We start from the raw sequence: 18137 nt of genomic DNA on the forward strand, positions 1-18137 counted from the left end.
CTTCTCTCATAACAGCAGCTTATCCAAGAAAGCTTGTCATTTTCAGTAGCATCCATTATAATGACTTCAGGAGTTATCTCATTCATATGTTTAAAAATATCTGCCAGATAAGCCAAGTCATTGATAAATTCCTTTTCTTAAAGTGTTCCATGAGTGGGTTCTTTTTCTTTCAAAATAACTAAAAGTTCTGCCCTTATTTTGAAAAAAGCACTTCAAGGCTTGTTCTCTTGAAAGCACTTCTTGTTCCACCACCATTTCATGACAAAGTGTTTTTAAAAATATGATACAGAATGTTAAAGGAAATATCTATTGTAGATAGCATCACATCATTTAATGGCTACAGTTTCCATACCTTTCCTCTTACCCAGTCCACACACAAAATTGATCACTTCAAGTGGTCATGGCTTAACTAAAGTTTCTCCAACAGTAAGGGGGTTCTTTTGTTTGTTAATCCACTAAAATCATTATAGGATGCGTCAAGAAAATGTTTTTGACAAATGACCAATCCAAGTGTCCCAGATTTTACAAACTATTTCACTTTTGCTGGTTTCATACGTCTGTTAGCAACAATAATTCTGCGCGAAGCATGGAGGATTTTGTGTCCTGTCATGTTTTCACATCTTTTAACATTTCAATATACATTGAGTCTCATCCATAAGTATTTGAACGTGACTTGTATCCTGCACATATAGCAGTGTTACATTATGCTGAGCCACATTCCAAAAGGTTGGGAATTCTCATTTCAACCGTCAAGTTCGCTAGCTACGTCACACAAGTATCTATGGACAGAAATGTAGATCCAGTGGCCTGTCTAATTTAGTAGCGAAGAACATGAACTATATTTTGAGATAAAGTAACAATCATAAAGAGATGTAAAAACATTTGTGACATGGTAAACATTGTATGCAACATGGTAAATACATTTAGCTAATGATAGTTTCTCAGCTTTTGGGAATTGTGTCAGATATAGGAATGTTACTATGTAGCAAGCACATGTAAGTGACTATTTCAGAATTACAGTACAGGTAAAGGCTCTTTTATGCAGCAACAAGTTATCCAGTTACATTAAATATTTACTTTCATTTTGTATAATATCATATGGAAATCAGAGAAGTGTCTCCTACTGTAATCACTGTGAGGAGCACTGCTTTAGTAGGCAAATGCCAGGTCAGAGTAGAGAAAGACAGGCGTGTTTTCCAAATCGAAGTTAGCAAATATTTGGCATAGTTTTCCAAATAACCGAAACAAACCTTATATAAAATATACAAAACCCAAATTGTTTTGATGATAAATACCATACATGTAGGGTATTCACTGAAATGACACTGGTTTTCATATACAGGGCCGTATGTCAGCCTGTAAAGTGGATAATGTGGTTTTTTTACCTTTTGCTCCTCGCAATACGAAACCGAATCCTTCCAGTTCTCTTTTCTGCAACCGAGCAACTTTCTCCTGGATGACATAATCACTGCAAAAACATCAAATAAAAGATCACAGTACAAGCTTTGACACATCATTTTACTGATGGTACTGTACCAATTATTTCCCATGTTGCTATAATAGACCTCTTTTTTTACAGTCACCAATGCTACATCTACAAACGCCAACTGAATATTACATAGACATTACAAACGGCTACTAATTATATAATGACTGAGAATCACAACTTCAATCACCAGATTCTCATAAGCAGTGATTCCAGAGAATAAATAGAAAAAAATATATATACAGTATATCTATCTATCTATCTATCTATCTATCTATCTATCTATCTATCTATATATATATATATATATATATATATATATATACACACACGTCGGAGTAGGGCAGCACTCCAGTACAAGTAAGTATAGGTTTCGGTGCCTTCCGAAAGAGACCCAATGGCAGGATCCCCAACACAACAACCGTAGCGGCGGCACTCGTCAATAACTGAAAACAGAAGCAAGATCTTGCTTCTGTTTCCAGTTATTGACGAGTGCCGCCACTACGGTTGTTATATATATATATATTTATATATATATATATATATATATATATATATATATATATATATATAGATATGTATCTGTCTAAATATATTTATTTATATATATATATATATATATATATATATATATATATATATATATATATATATATATATATATATATATATATATATACTTATACACACATATATATATATATAATCACAGCAGAATTATACACTTATTTTACACAACCTGTAAATGGGTAACTGGAAAGTGGTGTCTTACACAAAAAATATATATTCTATATAAAAAAATACTTGTATTTTTATGTCTGCCTACATACATACATGACTGTATGTCTTACTAGAAATGCATACCTGTCTGTTTGACTGAATTGATCCTTTATGTTTATTGAGTCATCTATGAATTAGTTTTTGTGCTGATATTTATTTTATGAAAGTGACATTGATCTTACCTGTGGGAAGTGAAGGAGTCATATGATCCAACCGTGTAATGTCTGAAAAGACGCTTTGTCCTATCTTCACGGGTTTCTGAAAGACAGAGCAAGGTCCTCTGTATCTCAAAGACAGACTGAGTACTACCATGTTTGAAAAGAAGAAATATGTACTTTCTGTTAATAAACAACATGTTGGTAGATGATGAATTAAGGGGGCATGGAACAAAATACTGTACATGATCAAAAAAAGACTAAGGTGCTTAAAGATGACAGCTATATATATATATATATTTTTTTTTTATTATAAAAATCTGTGTATAAAGTTGGTTATATCCACAAGTCTTAAGGTCCATACACACTGGGCGTGTATTGATGAGCGGCTTTCCCTCTGCCCGGCGCCGACAGAGGGGGGAGGACGGCATTGCATAGCGCAGAGCTATGCAAAGCCGTCCTCAACGCCAGGTATAACCAGCAGATGAACGGCTTTACCGGCGATGATGTGGGAGCGTGCAGCAGCGCTCACCGCTCATCGCCGGGCCATAAGTTTGAAAAAACATGAAATTAAGTAAACTGTGCTTAGCTGCCATCCTTGCTGTCAGTTATGTGGTGCGTTATAGAGATGAGCTTCTGACTGTGCACATATTTTATGATTGCCAGACACTATCACTGGTTTTGAACATAAATAGTTTAATTTGGTCCTGGACCACCAACCCAAGGCTCCACTGCAAGAGCCTTGTGGCACCCCAGGGTGCCTATGCACACAGTTTGGGAACTGCTGCCCGACATATCAGTAAATGCTGATTGTCCCATTCCTGAAATGTCAAAATCCAAAATGACCCAAAACAGCGTAGACTGAGATATAACATCTTGGATTTATCATGGTTCAATGTACACAAACTTTGTTTCATGCACAAAATGATTACAAATAGTTTATGAAACTACCTTCAGCTAGTGTATAAGATGTATATGAAACATACATGCATTCTATGTTTTTATACTTGGGTCCCATCCCCAAGATATCTCATTATGTATATGCAAATATTACAAAAAAAGTCTCAAATCAAAAATACTGCTGGTCCATCCTAAGTATCTAGGCTATGAGAGACTCTACCTCAAATGAGCGGCCTTAGATCCCAGTTTGCCTCACTGTAGATACATAGTTTGTAACCTGCAGGGCTTAGTGGTGTAACTTTAACTATTTCACTACAGAAAAATTCAATATACAAGAATAGTCTTGGGAATATTTCTAATCCAATACTGGCCTGAATTGGTAAATGACTCTCTTCTACAATATAAGACTAGAGACATGAATGCACAGAAAAGATGCTTATTTTAATAACTTCTTTAGCTTAAAAACTAACCCTTAACACTGTAGACTAAGACCCTTCAAGTAAGAAAAAATACCCAAATCATGCTGCAATAAATGGATTTTAGATATAATTATTTTCTCCTGTTGCTATTGCTGAAAGAGGAGCATGTCACATTGCAGACTCGATGGGGTCGATCCTATTAACCCCGAAGGGTGTGAGTTGCCGTTCGGGTGCCGTTTCCACGCTGAAAACAGCACCCGAATTAACCCTAAATCACACCCTTCCCAGGGCCAAATTCACTGAAATTCGCTCGCACCTCTATGGAGGTGTGAGCACTTTTCAGCAAGTTTGGCCTGCTGTAGAGTGCGCCCGATGTCGTGATGATTCGCACTCTGCGAATCATCTGCACACATCGGTGATAATAGGATCGACCCCCATGTATGTACATGGGCAATCTTGTGTTTACTGTGAAGAGTGACATAAAGGGAGGCAGAAGTATCCTACTTAGATCCAGAGACCTGCGATTAACTGCAGTCCACAATGTTTTCTAGTATTCCTACACACAGCCATCAACGTGTGGACTCTATGAAACACTGTTCTGCTCAAGCTCCACCCCATCACCAGTGTACATGTAATAGTGAGTACGGCTGTATCTTCTATATATATCAATAAACCAACATTAGTGAATAAACACCTGGGCTGTTCATAGTTGAAATAGTGCGCTACTGTGTGCCTAACGAACTCTTTCAACACACAAACCACTTTCAACAGCAATTGCTTTTATTTTACCTTGTCGTGGATCTGGCTGTCTCATCTGCACTTCTTCCACGCAGTCTGCTGGAAACCATCCACTCCGACCCTTCACAGACCCCTCCCAAAATCCGCCTTCACCGATACTCAGCACTGTGAAAAGAGATCCAATTAAAAACTAAGCAAATGCCAGTACACACACACACACACACACACACACACACACACACACACACACACTCACATATATGGACATACACTTACACAGTGTTAAGGAACAGTAATAAGGGCATTAATAAAAACTCAAGGGAAACTGAACAATATTAAGTAAGGTAAGACAGTCATTAAACAGTACATGTCACCCACATGGAGGCAGCCATTTTTGGGGCTGTATGAAATTCCAACAGTATACACATTATCAATTCAATAAGAACAAAGCCTCGTCAATCTGACTAATGTCCCATTATTGGTTATGAAGCGACAATGAGTTTGATTCATATTTAACTAATAAATTGCATTTTTTTTTAAATAAAATGGCTTAATATGTGAAATGCTTCCTCCATGGGGTGTAGGTGACAGGTGCCCAGAACAATTAGGATCATATGTAAGAATGGGGGGGAGAGAAGCCGGTCATATATAAATATGACCAAGATATTATAGGAGACACCAAGGACAAAGGGAGAAAGTTAGTGCTTGCCAAATGTTTTCAGACCCATCATTAATAACATGTCTCAAACGGTAAGCCTAGTAATATCACTATGCTGGTTTGTATGACCTACTGTACTAAACACTTGATTGTTTAAATAGTATTTCTGCTTGATAATAATTGTTGATTGCTTAGGAATCACATGTGATTAAGCAGACTGGGTCAAATTCAATTAGACACAAGGTCCCGGTACTAGCATCGCAAGTAATGTTCCCGTGGCATGTCTAGATAATGATCTTCAGACATTATTGAGGTGCAAAGAAATATGAGTTGTTTTCATTCCCGTTATGGGCATAGAAACATAACACACAAGACTTCCATAGAGCCACCGGCTAATTGGTTTGGTCCACAGGTTGTGAAGAACCGGCACTCCTAAGCAACATGTTACCATGGAAATAAACTGTGGATTTCACTACTGTTATTCTGTTGTTGCAGAGGTTGTTAAGGTTAGCCAGTTTTTAACAAGCAAGCAATCGTGTACTTCTGATGTTTTAAATAGGCAGGAGTCCTGAAAACAGGAACGGGGAGGTATTCTAATAAGTTGTAGTACTCATCCGAGTCATTTTAGCTGAGCAAAATCATTTTCAGGGTTGTCACTCTTTTACTTGCAGATGCATCAGGGGCAATAGTGTCTCTGGAATTGACACTTCAAGACATTCTTAGCATAATGTAATACAGTAGCATTCATAAGAAAACTGACAAGCAGTAGTAGATCATTAAATGTTTCACATATACCTTTACAGTTTTGTGTCTATTACTAATGTAACATTACAGTATATACATATAGATAGATGTATATATACAGATACACAAACATCCAATAAGTCCAAAGCATAGCAAATAAATATTAATTACATTGGAACACTGAAATTGTACAAACTACATGTATTTTAAAAATGAACAAAGCTTTCCACACCAAATATTATACAATGAACGCAATGTTGAAAGCCATATAAAAGAAAAGTGATCTACATGTATTAGCGTATACTGACTGGCTTCAGGAGCTCCGGAAGAAAACATTTGGTTACATATTTTCGGGAGCCTTTATTTGATAATAAGAGATGAATTAACCTTAACCCTCATGCTTTCCCAACAGGTCATGCAGTGGCATTACGATGGGGGAGCAGGAGGTGCGGACATCACCCAGGTGTTAAGGACCATCTCCACTTTAGTGAAGCAGGAGTAAATTGAACTGGTAAATTGTTTCTACTACTCGCCATATGAAACATATTCTGTCAAATGTAATAACCTCCGAGTTGGGCAGCTATGCGGGATGCGGGAAAAACTCTGAGGTGTTTTTTTTTAAAAAAAAGGGGTAAATCATTTAAAAATAGTAAGAAAGAAATAACACAACAGAAAAGGAGGTTACAGTGGGTGGGTGAAGCGATAAGAGTGTGCATGAGTGGTGAGGTGCGGATAATAACAGGTAGAGGGGAGGAAATCAGGCGATCTGAGATTGCGTGAGAGAAATAAGTAATGGACTAAAATCAGTCAGTTAATACTGAAAAGCAGCTTCAATTGCAAAAGTGACTCTAAAGTTAGCTGATAACACCATTCCCACAGATATAATATGATTAATAAATTAAATTCACAATTTAATCTCAGACTTAATAGAAATGTAAAATGTGTATGTTTAGCAGACGGCTTTCTAAAAAAATGTGAGTTTATTAACCCCTTCAGTGGTGGTTTTTTTTGGGGGGAGCGTTCCCCATAAAAAACTCACCCAGTGGGGAGTGCTCCTTTAAAAAAAAAAACGCTGCTGCCTCCTTGGTTCCGGGCAGCGCCGCTGAACTGTCAATCAGCCACTGCCCGGACCTGCGCCCCCGCACCCCATCCTTGTCCCCGGCAGTCGGCTTGTCATAAGTTGGTGCCAGGGACTTTAATAGAAAACCCGGAGGGGAGGGGGGAGGCACGGCAGAGGGGAGGGAGCTGGGCTCTAAACAGTGGCAATCCCGAGAATCCGGGACTGGACACTGAGGCACAGCCCGAAAAATGCTCGGGATTGCCACTGAAGGGGTTAATATACGGGAATAATAATTCTGGTGATAAATGATCTTTTCACAATTAAGGTTGGTGTGCAGATAATAAATAAAAAATAAGAAGCGTTTGTATATTCCTATTACTTCAGTCTTTAAAATGTGTGGCTAACCCGGATATATTCGGAGCAAGCAGAAATGAACATGGGTTATGAGTAGAATGGATCTCTAGTATACAGCAGTTTAAATCGTGAACCCAATAGTAGTACTATGGGCCGGATTCAGACCTTTTCCCTAGTCTGCGTATACTCACAGCCTAGCGAACATGTGACGTCAGCTGCCTGCGTTCCCAGGGGAACGCGATCGCTTTCATGGGACGCCCATAAAACACTGGGCATTCCATTGCTGCCAGCCCCCTTCCCTCCCCTGCCAATGTGAATGCCTTGGAGACTGTGAAATTCGACAAAGGGGTTCACACAGAGGGTCTTCACACTTGCATATTCGCACTTGTGAAGACCTCCAACATCGGAAACGGGCCGAATAGAAACAGTCTGATGGGGTCTGAATTAGGCCCTATATAAAATGATTAAACCTGCAGCCACAAAATGACCAGTGGCAGAAATTGTTCCTACTAAGTCAAAAGGGGGTGTGAGGATCTGAGCGCTCAATCAGCGTAACGGACCAGAAACCAGGGAGCAAAGACTGGCGCCTTAACCTGAGAAGGGTGAAGTGTACTTGAACAGCTCCACTCAGTTATCTAATGGTTATATTATGTATGTATATTATTTATGATGTGTGTTTAACCTTTTCCTGGCCACTTATGCTCTAAAATATGTTTGGTTAAGATTTTAGAGATTCTGTCCTAAGCTCAGTATATACTATACACCTGTAACTGAAGTGTTAATTATTAATCATTACATACACTATCTAGTATATAAGATGTGCAGTATACATATGTCCAGTGTCCATATGTCCAGTGTGATAGGCTATTTTGCCTTTTCCCAATACTCCAAGACTTTCTCCAATGCTCAGGAGAGCCAACTACTTGTATTGTGGAATGGTGTACATGCGGGAATAAAAACATTCAGCTTAGGAAGACTGACCTTACTGCCACATCTAGGATCTCACTGTGATTGACCTCATGCATATGTCTGAAATATTAGGTACAATGCATTTTGTATGAGGCAGAGGCAGACTATGGCTTGTGAAGTGTTAATTAATCATGAAGTATTTGGGGCAGTACGGATGGTGTTAGCATTACTGCTAGCGTTACTGCCTCACAGCACTAATGGAATCATGGGTTCGATTCCCACCATGGACCGAACTGTGCAGAGTTTATATATCCACCCCCCCCCCCCCCCCGTACTTGCGTGGGTTTCCGCCGGGTACTCCGGTGTCCTCCCACAGTCCCGAAAATTAACTGGCAGGTTAATTGGTTCCTAACAAAATTAACCCTAGAATGTCTGTGTGCATGTATATGTGGTAGGGAATATAGATTGTAAGCTCCACTGGGGCAGGGACTGATGTGAGTGTTCAAAATATTCTCTGTAAAGCGCAGCAGAATATCTATGCGCTATATAAGAAACTGTTCATAAATAATAATAAATGATGCAACTATTAACTCTTAATGAGCTAACCACACTTATGCCCCATACACACTTGAGGATATTGTGAAATACTCTGCAATATCTTTCATAATATTGTCTAGTATGTACACTCAATATCGTTAATGATGTGTGCTCCAGCTCGTCATTATAGATGATTGATGTCTGCGGAATATGCAGGTCAATTTGGCTATCTAGCCAAATGATCTGTATGTTTAGTGGGTCCCAGTGATGTATACTATCAGTATATAGTATATAGTTAACGTTAGCAGCATCGGCCACAGCAGGTAGTGTGTATGGGGCTTTACTCTAGAAATTTGGCATTTTGAAGCCCCATCTAGAAATCCTGCATTTATCACTATGGATTTGGCTAACAAACAAATTATCTGTTGCCACTGAAGAAAATCTTAGTGTTAAGCATGAACTTTTTTCTTTAGTTCATAGTAGAAAATATATAACAACTCACTGAATATACTGAAAAATTACAGTACCGAAGAATACTACACAAGGGTAAACCAGGAAAGGGCAACAAGCAACAGTTCAGCTGTTGCAACTGTTGCCAAGCTGTTGCTAAAATGACTTACTAATGGGCTGATTCGGTGTTGGATGCAAAGTGGACAATCATGGCAGCCGGAATTACTACTTATTATATTAATATGCAAGTATTCTCACAGCTTCATGCATGTTTAGTAGTTGCACCGCCCAGAGTTTTTGTGTATGCAGGCATCACCATTAGCGCTCTCTGTGGGCAAAAGATCTGCTAAGCATCGGAGTCTCTCCACCATACACATGCCTGTAAATAGCACCCATATATTTAGCAAGGGTTAGGACACTTCACCAGTTGTGGAGCTAAAAGTCTGAGCATTTTGCTCTCAGGACCTCATGGGGCTTGTACTTCCACAACTGAAGAACTAAAACAACACCTACACCAGTAAGTTGTATGTTATAGCTTATACTGCATGCCTAAAATTCCATATAGGCGTCTCCTTTTTATATAAAGGTATTGATTGAACGGATTTCTGAAATTAACGATAATGTGCCGTTAACTTGAGGCTTAGAGAGTCCCTGAAGTGTATCCAAATGCCCATCACTGACCTATAAGATCACTGAAGTTGTTTTGCCACATTTGCTGGAAAATCCACTGACAATCCTGCAAATATGTAGTAGTGTATTTATGCCTTTGGCTCCATTTTAATCAGTAAACAGGTAACATACTGTAAGACAGGGCGGTACTTATGTAGTAACTGGGCTGCCGATTTTGAAATCGGGTCCATCGCATCGCATCGCACCCGACCATATCGCATGCGATGCGATGCGATGCGATGGACCCGATTTTTCCATAGGATTCAATGTTAAAATGGACTGAGTCCATTTTAACATGGAATTCAATGGGAAAAAGGGGTCCTTTTCATACCCCTACTATCCAAGTGGGCATGGAGTTGGATATAAACCTGTGGCGAGCGTAGCGAGCCACCGAGCCCGAAGCGTGGCGAGCGTAGCGAGCCCCGCGAGGGGACGCAGAATACCGTCCCCTCGCGGGGCTCGCCACGCTTCGGGCTCGGTGGCTCGCTACGCTCGCCACAGGTTTATATCCAACTCCATGCCCACTTGGATAGTAGGGGTATGAAAAGGACCCCTTTTTCCCATTGAATTCCATGTTAAAATGGACTCAGTCCATTTTAACATTGAATCCTATGGAAAAATCGGGTCATCGCATCGCATCGCATCTGATTGTATGCCTTAACTTAAGGCATACAATCAAAAAATCGGCAGCCCAGATACTACATAAGTACCGACAGGGCTTAGTATATGACATGAACATTATTCTCTTTAATGGCCATTTGTCAAGAATCTCTAGCTCATGGTTGTTCAAATCACCAACTTTGTAATGGTCAGAGGAAGACAAACCTATAGATCATTTAGGAATATACAACCAGATAAGTAAGCTGATCTGTGGGAGGCAATGACCTGCCTACTGTGTTGAACTTGGTACATGCCTATTTCATCTGCGGCTAAGCATCCAATACATCCATTCAGCCGTACAGTATGTATCCAGCCATTACCCCGAGGGAGAAGATGACAGCAGTAGCAGTGCTAAGCAGTACATAAGATGTACCTGCTCGATCCCAAATGTTGAAAGAGCGTTCTAATCCATATATTGGCTGATGCTCAGCATCTGCACTGCAAACACACCTATACAGTCATTGGCCATTCATCCGGCATCGGAAGAACTGGAAAACAATTGTATAGGTGCGTATCCAGCTTAAGCGAGGGCAAGGCTAGATCTAACACAGCTAATGTAGCTTCAATATGTGAGGATAGAAAAGGGAACAAGCCCAAAACAGCGTTCTAGGAAAAATAGCAGTCAGATATATGTGGCTATATGCCAGTAATACATTTGTTGCTATATTTTTATACGGGTTCAATAGTAACAAAAATTACATAGGGTGGAAATACAATTCAGTGAGGTGGCCTCAAAGTACCTCAGCAACCGTTGTAAGAAAACATTATACAATCAGTAAAATTGCTAAGGTTGACTTTGGTCGATTTGCAGGGTTTTTTTTTGCAAAAAAGGCCATGTTTTTTCAGATCGCACCTTTGCTATGTATTCATTTGCCTTGAAGTCACATGTTAAATATGACTTTGCACTCCAAATCACTATCAGTAGAAACACTGCCCAAGTAATGGTGTGTACACACTGTACTTTTTGCCTTCCGATGTTGACGATATAGTCAGCATCGGATCGGAATCGGATGCAGATCGCAAGGGTTTTAACCCTTGCGATCCCGATCCGATTCCGATGCGCATTCACGTATCGCAAGGCAGAAAGTCTTGTCTGCCTTGACTATATAGTGCAGATCTGCACTATATAGTCAGACTTGTATGCAAATCAGATGTGCCTTCATATACTATCCACGATCCGATAAGATCGGATCGTGGATAGTATCTGAAGGCACATCTGACCGTGTGTACACACCATAACATTGATTGTCAGTGAATTGTTATCAGATTGTTATCAGTGAAAATTGCACATTTACTAAGAATTGTCTTTGCAAAATCACACCAGTATACAATCACAACAAAATCGATGCACTGCTTTTTTGAGGGTGTGTGAACCATTTTTTTCATTATTTTTTTTACTAAAGCTGGCTACACAGTTACAAATTTATCTGTCCAATCTATCTGGTGGGTACAAAAACCTGGAAATGTAGCATATGACAATCATAAATTTGCTCACAAATGCTTGAAAACAGATCAGTTAAAGTCAGCACAGTAAAGTAAAACTTCTACAGCGACTTACCATGCAACTTCCCTTGCAAAAACAGCAAAACTGACACAAAATTTTAGTAAAGTTGTAGGTTGTTACTGTGTATTAAATTGTATGATTATTGCATAAAGAACAATTATGCAAGTAAAAGAGAATTGTTCCTCTGTATAGTATTAGTTTTTCCTATATGCTTTGTTTTTTTGTAAAGAATAGGACAATATGACTTGTTGTTAAGCTAGGGTGCTGACAGAAAAAACAAGCATGGAAAATGAAAGAGAGATGTAATGAAAAATAAGTACATGATGAACAGCAGCCAAATCCTGCTGACAGCCTTTATTTTCCTATGCTGACAGCTGTAATGTGGAAAAGTCACTTTCAGAGTTTTGCTAGCCATGTTATGCAACAGTCATCCATGTGACAGTCACTGTATAAATTCTTGTGACAACACTACATACAGTAGCAGCCGAATTCAGTGAAATATGGAACATAAGCCAGTTATACCTAAAAAAGGTAAGTACATGTACTAAGTAAATCTGGAACATTGACAAGTGAAATTGTCTATAAAACCTATGAATTACCAATCACTGTATACACTAGTGATGGCAAACCAGACATAAGGGCTGCACATAACCCTTAAATATTCCAGCAGTACCCACAAAACTCAACACCCAGATCTCCCCACATGCCACTCAGGTCTCTGCACATGCACCCCACATGCCACTCAAACTTCCCCACATGCACCTATAACTTCCCGTAAAGCACTTAAATCACCCTAAAATGCCACTTAACCTCTTTCACATTAGTGCTCTCTATCATACCTGTCACTCCTTAGTAAAACACTTCTCTTTAATCTGGAGCCCACAAAAGGAAGACGGAGAGCACATACACTACAATAAAATACACTACCTCCTTCTCCAGTTGGATGTTCCATAAGAGCTGACCGCAGTGATCATGAGGTCACGTGGTACAGAAGTAGGTGGTCACATACACCACTGTTATAAACATCAAAAGCAGCAGCTTTATGGATGATGCAAAGTAGCAAATGTCATAGGGTTAATAAGGGTAATAGAAAATACCAAACTCAATATATAAAATAAAAGGTGTTGAATTTCAACGCTCCACTGTAGAAATGTCTTATCACAAAATATAACATGTAAATTTGGGTAATCATACAAAACCAATCTTTAATGTTCTGCTAGAAATTCTCTTTTCTTGTAATTTTCTCCAATATTCCCTCGGAGATGTACCATAAAATCAAAGAAACAGGAATAATGATATACTGACCACAAAACAAGAGTATCTAAAGAAGATCAGGTTGTTCCAATAAACAAACATGTTCTGCTGGCATCAATTATGTAAAGGTTTCTTTGTTCCTTATAGCCATCGACCAACCTGTGATGTGGTGGCGTAGGGCTCTTCATCTTCAAACCAGCAAATCATTACCAAGCAAGTTGGTGAGAATACCACGGTCCATACTCTCCTTATGGCAAGGTAATGCAGAGATATGTGTATGATAAGACATTCACATATCCTTAAAGTGGAACGCAAACATTTAACAGCTTCTATACTGTTTATTACTGGGTAAAAACTTCTGGGGCCAATTGTAATAGGGTGAGAGTTTCAGAAAGTGAGATATTTTGGGAGAGTTTTCCCATGTTTTTTAAAGCAGCAATCATTTACATGGCAAAAATCAACCTAGTTTTGCCATATAAATGATTGCTGCTTTAAAAAAAATGGGAAAACTCTACCAAAATCTCTCACTTTCTGAAACTCTCACCCTATTACATTTGGCCCCAGGTGTCTTTTCTTTTGCTGCTCCAGTTCTTGGCCATTGACTTACCCTATAATGTGCACAATATATAATATCTTAATATATGGGTCAGTAATAGTCAATACAGCAAATTTAATATAATATGCGCACACTTTTCCTTCTCTTACATAAACCATCTTCAATGGCACCAAATCTCATAGTTTTCTGCCACCCTGAAACCTATTTCAGTGTCCTCTGCGGATGCAGTTATAGTAATGTACCACATACTTGTCCTTCACTGTCTTCAACTGTAAAGGCCCCCAATAACTATACGATTTGGGGCCGATATCACCCGATTATGGTAGATCGGAAAGAGAAATCGGACCAAAACACATGTGTATGACATCTGATGTGCAGTCCCGTGCAATTTGGATCGGAGATCGGACAGGCTGCACATAAGATAAATTGTATGTAAAAATGGCACATTAAGTGCCAAATCGTATGTGAGCCCCCTCCTGGGGAGCTGCCAGGGTAGCTCAAGGGAAATCGGGTCCTAAGGACAAGCCAGCCGGCCTAGTGCATGGGGTACTTTAGTCACTGTTTCCTGTTTTTCTTGTTTATGTAGGTCCCTTGTGGCCCCATATAAATAAATAATAATAATAATCCATCAATTCAGCCATATGCCTATGATCCATGCTATTTACAAGATATTCTCACACTTCAGGCACCTAGGGCCAATCCTTACAAATGCAATTTAGCAATTTAGCTATATTAGTACTAAAAAGGTGGCCTTACACTGCTGTACAGTTAAACCTTGTCTGCAATTTGTTCTGACGACAGGGGTCCGGCCCCCGAAACATTGACTCTTGTGAGACCACTTATGGAATAAATTTTGGTCCTTGTCTTCACCTGCATCCTGGAGTCCCTGAGTGCCTATTCATTTCCTGGATATATATATATATCTATATCTATATATATATATATATATATATATATATATATATATATATATATATATATATATATATATATATATAGTAGAACAGGCAGGTAGGCACACACTCTGGATATTGAAGGTACGGTGCAGCAGTCCATAAAGAAATGATAAGGAAACTCACTCACCCAATCTCCGTTGTAAGCAGACCAAGCAAGGGACCAGCACTCGTTTTAGTGGAAGAAAAAGTTGTATTGAAGTTTACAGTGCAGGCATGTTAACGTACAAACATCATGTACAGCTGACCCAAGGTCAAGGTTTGTACGTTTGTACGTTAACACTAAAACGAGTGCTGGTCCCTTCTTGCTTGGTCTGCTTACAACGGAGATTGGGTGAGTGAGTTTCCTTATATATATATATATATATATATTTGTGGAAGGCGGACTGGCACTCCAACTGGAGAGGATAAATACCCGGGTGCCCTCTGGAAACAAATGGTAGGAAGAACAAGAAGCAGGCAGCGGCACTCCAAGGGTTTTTCAAAGGGTGTATTTAAAGCATGGGTCAGGAACCAACGTTTCGGGGTATCGGATCATCCCTTTGTCAAGGTACAAGTGAAGACCGTCTTCACTTGTACCTTGACAAAGGGGTGATCCGATACCCCGAAACGTTGGTTCCTGACCCATGTCTGTAGCATCCTTGTATGCACCACTTATAGAATGCTAATTAGAAAATGTGCAAGAACTATGAGCAAAATTCAGGACAAAATAATGATAATAATTATAACCTATAAACAACAAATAATTTGTTTTCAAACCACACAAAGGTAATTTGTATCTTCCTAACAACAAGTTAATGTCATGGATATAATATGTTCAGAGAATAGGGTCTTATCAGCTGTTCATGATTCTCTTTACATATTTCCCATGTGTCATTTTCTATGTGATTACAGATTCCTAAGCATCAACTGTCACAAAATAATATAGATAATAATTGCATGCAGTTTGCAGTTAATTCTAAATATATCCATCCAATGTCAATGCCAAACTGAATTTAACGACTCTTCCTGCATTGCAAATACACAATTTCATACAAGTCCATATCATTTATATCAAAACCTTGTCCAGAACAACGTGATCTTTATACAGACAACTGATGCACAGATTTATCACACATCACATAAAATTCATTTCAGTAGATATTCAGCAGGTTAAACGATGCAAGATGTTTGGGTATACTGGAGGACATATAGTACAAATATTTGTTATGGGCTCATGAAAGGTTCACATATCTCATATGCTCCTTCTCGAATGTCAATAAATTATACAGGTAAATCAGTGGTTCTCAAACTTGGTACTCTGGACCCCAAACAGTATACGGTTTCCAGGCCACCTTACCGGTGCAGCCAATTATTTCACTTGATTCCGTGAGGAGTCCTGCAAAACATGCACTGTGTGGAGGAGCCCCAAGGACCAACTTTGATAACCTGCGGGGTAAAAAAAGAACCTGAATGGACAAATGAACTGCAAATCGCAAGTTCACTTAAAGTTTGCCTAGGCTTAATGAATATATATATATATATATATATATATATATATATTACCAAACTGTGGAGCAAAAAACTAATTAAACATAAAGGGCCAAATGTAATAAAGTGTGAGAATCAAGAAGTGAGAGATTTTGGGGGAGTTTGCCCAAATTTTTTAAAGCGCCAATCATTTACACTGCAAATCCAAGTTGATTTTATCATGAATTTGAATGCCACATTAAAGAAATGAAAAAACTCTTACATTTGGCCCGAAGTGTTTGTTGTGATATTTTTACTACTAAATTCACATATCTATAATTTAGCTTTTGTGTTATCTTTGAAGTAAAAATGACAATGGGATTTGACCTAAGAACACTGGTTCTTTTCTCTGGGACCCAAAAAGTAATAGACCTGTGGAAGTCAGTTTGACAGAAACACTGAGTTATCCTTTCTACATACTGTAACAATTACAGTACACTAGACGGTTAGTCTTCTATATCTGAAAATATGATAACTGAAATGTTCAGAGATCCCCAAAATGTAAACATAACCAAGATAATGACACCATTCTAATGGCTCAGTGTACACAAACTTTGTTTCCAAGCACAAAATTATAAAAAACAAATTGTACAGGTTGACCACCAATAATCCAACACCCGTTTCCAGGACAGTAACCTGATTTGCTTGGTGGTATCCCCTGGAGAGCAGGGGGGACACCCACTCCTGGTTCCCCACCACCACCACAGTGTGACTCCTCACCTCTGCACCCAACTCACCTGCCTTAGCACGCCTCCCCCCCACCCCCTGTGGTCCATATGTCTGATGTCTGGTGTCCCCTGTCCCTCTGCAGTGTTGCTCTCACCCGCAGTGTTGCTCCCTCACCCTCCCATTGCTATTTTAAACCCACCCACAGCCTCTAAACCCTCTGGTAGCCTAAATTCCCCCAGCACCTGATGTGTCCGGATGAAATAAGGTTCTGGACCATTAGGTACCGGAAAATCATTGATCAACCTATATAAAAAACCTTCAGACTATGTGTATAAGGTGTACAGTTTATGAAAGACAAGTGCATTCTTTGTATAGACTTGGGTCATATCCCCAAGATATCACTTTATGCTATGCAGATATTCAAAAATTCAGAAAAATCTAAATTCTAAAAAATAAATCAGACAAGGATTGTCGAGAAACAGCCGTGAACTCGACAATCCGCTGCTGTTTCTGACAAAACAGATCTGACTTCTTTTAAAGTCAGATCTGTTTGTTGAAATCCGCCTTCAATGATGTTGGAAATGGCAGCATTGAATACCCCCCTTAAGATGTAATTGCATAAATCTTCAAAACCAATGGTACCTAAGGGAAACTTTACTTAAATGTGGTTTATTGGAGCACGTGGGGCGGCGGGTTTCCCATGAAATTGCTGGGCGTACCCATGCTTATGCGTCCGTGCGCACAGGCAGGGGGACGGGCAGCTGACGTCAGCAGATGTCAGCTGCCCGCCCCACTTCCCACACAGGGCACTCGCAGATGTAATGCATTGTAGAGGTGCTTTACATCTGTGAGCGCTGTAGAAATCATTTGATGGTTAGCGACTTCATTACTGTGCGCAAGCTGCGAATGGATAAACATCCATTCACAGGCGTGCGGTTGAATTCGGGGACGGGCGGCCTTGCGGGTGGTGTTCGGTGGACTCACAAGGCTGCAAAATTTGCAACCTTGTGAGTCAACCAGAATAAGGTCCCAAATGTGCTTTGCAAACCAACCTGAATCACCCCCTTTGTTGTGTCATTTTTGTACTGAAAGTTAGATTGAATATGCAAAAAAAAACATATCTGTTATATTCAGTGAAAAAGTTGGAAATCCTTTGAATCATTAGAAAGTAAA

The 18137-nt window shown here is 39.3% G+C and overlaps 1 protein-coding gene across 6 annotated transcripts in view; it reads right to left on the reverse strand.

Moving 5' to 3' along the window:
- The window catches only part of SHANK3 (SH3 and multiple ankyrin repeat domains 3), a 284352-nt gene that overhangs the window by 53437 nt on the left and 212778 nt on the right, over nt 1–18137 (reverse strand). For all 6 annotated transcript variants that reach the window (XM_083183197.1, XM_083183195.1, XM_083183196.1 and 3 more), the window contains exons 14-16: nt 4530–4643; nt 2449–2524; nt 1386–1468 (exon numbers count right to left, since the gene is read on the reverse strand). In XM_083183197.1, coding sequence (XP_083039323.1) covers nt 1386–1468; nt 2449–2524; nt 4530–4643 — 273 coding nt within the window. The remainder of the gene's footprint in view (nt 1–1385; nt 1469–2448; nt 2525–4529; nt 4644–18137) is intronic.

This window comes from Crinia signifera, chromosome 4, assembly GCF_055691185.1.
Source record: "Crinia signifera chromosome 4, ASM5569118v1, whole genome shotgun sequence".
Classification (NCBI taxonomy): domain Eukaryota; kingdom Metazoa; phylum Chordata; class Amphibia; order Anura; family Myobatrachidae; genus Crinia; species Crinia signifera.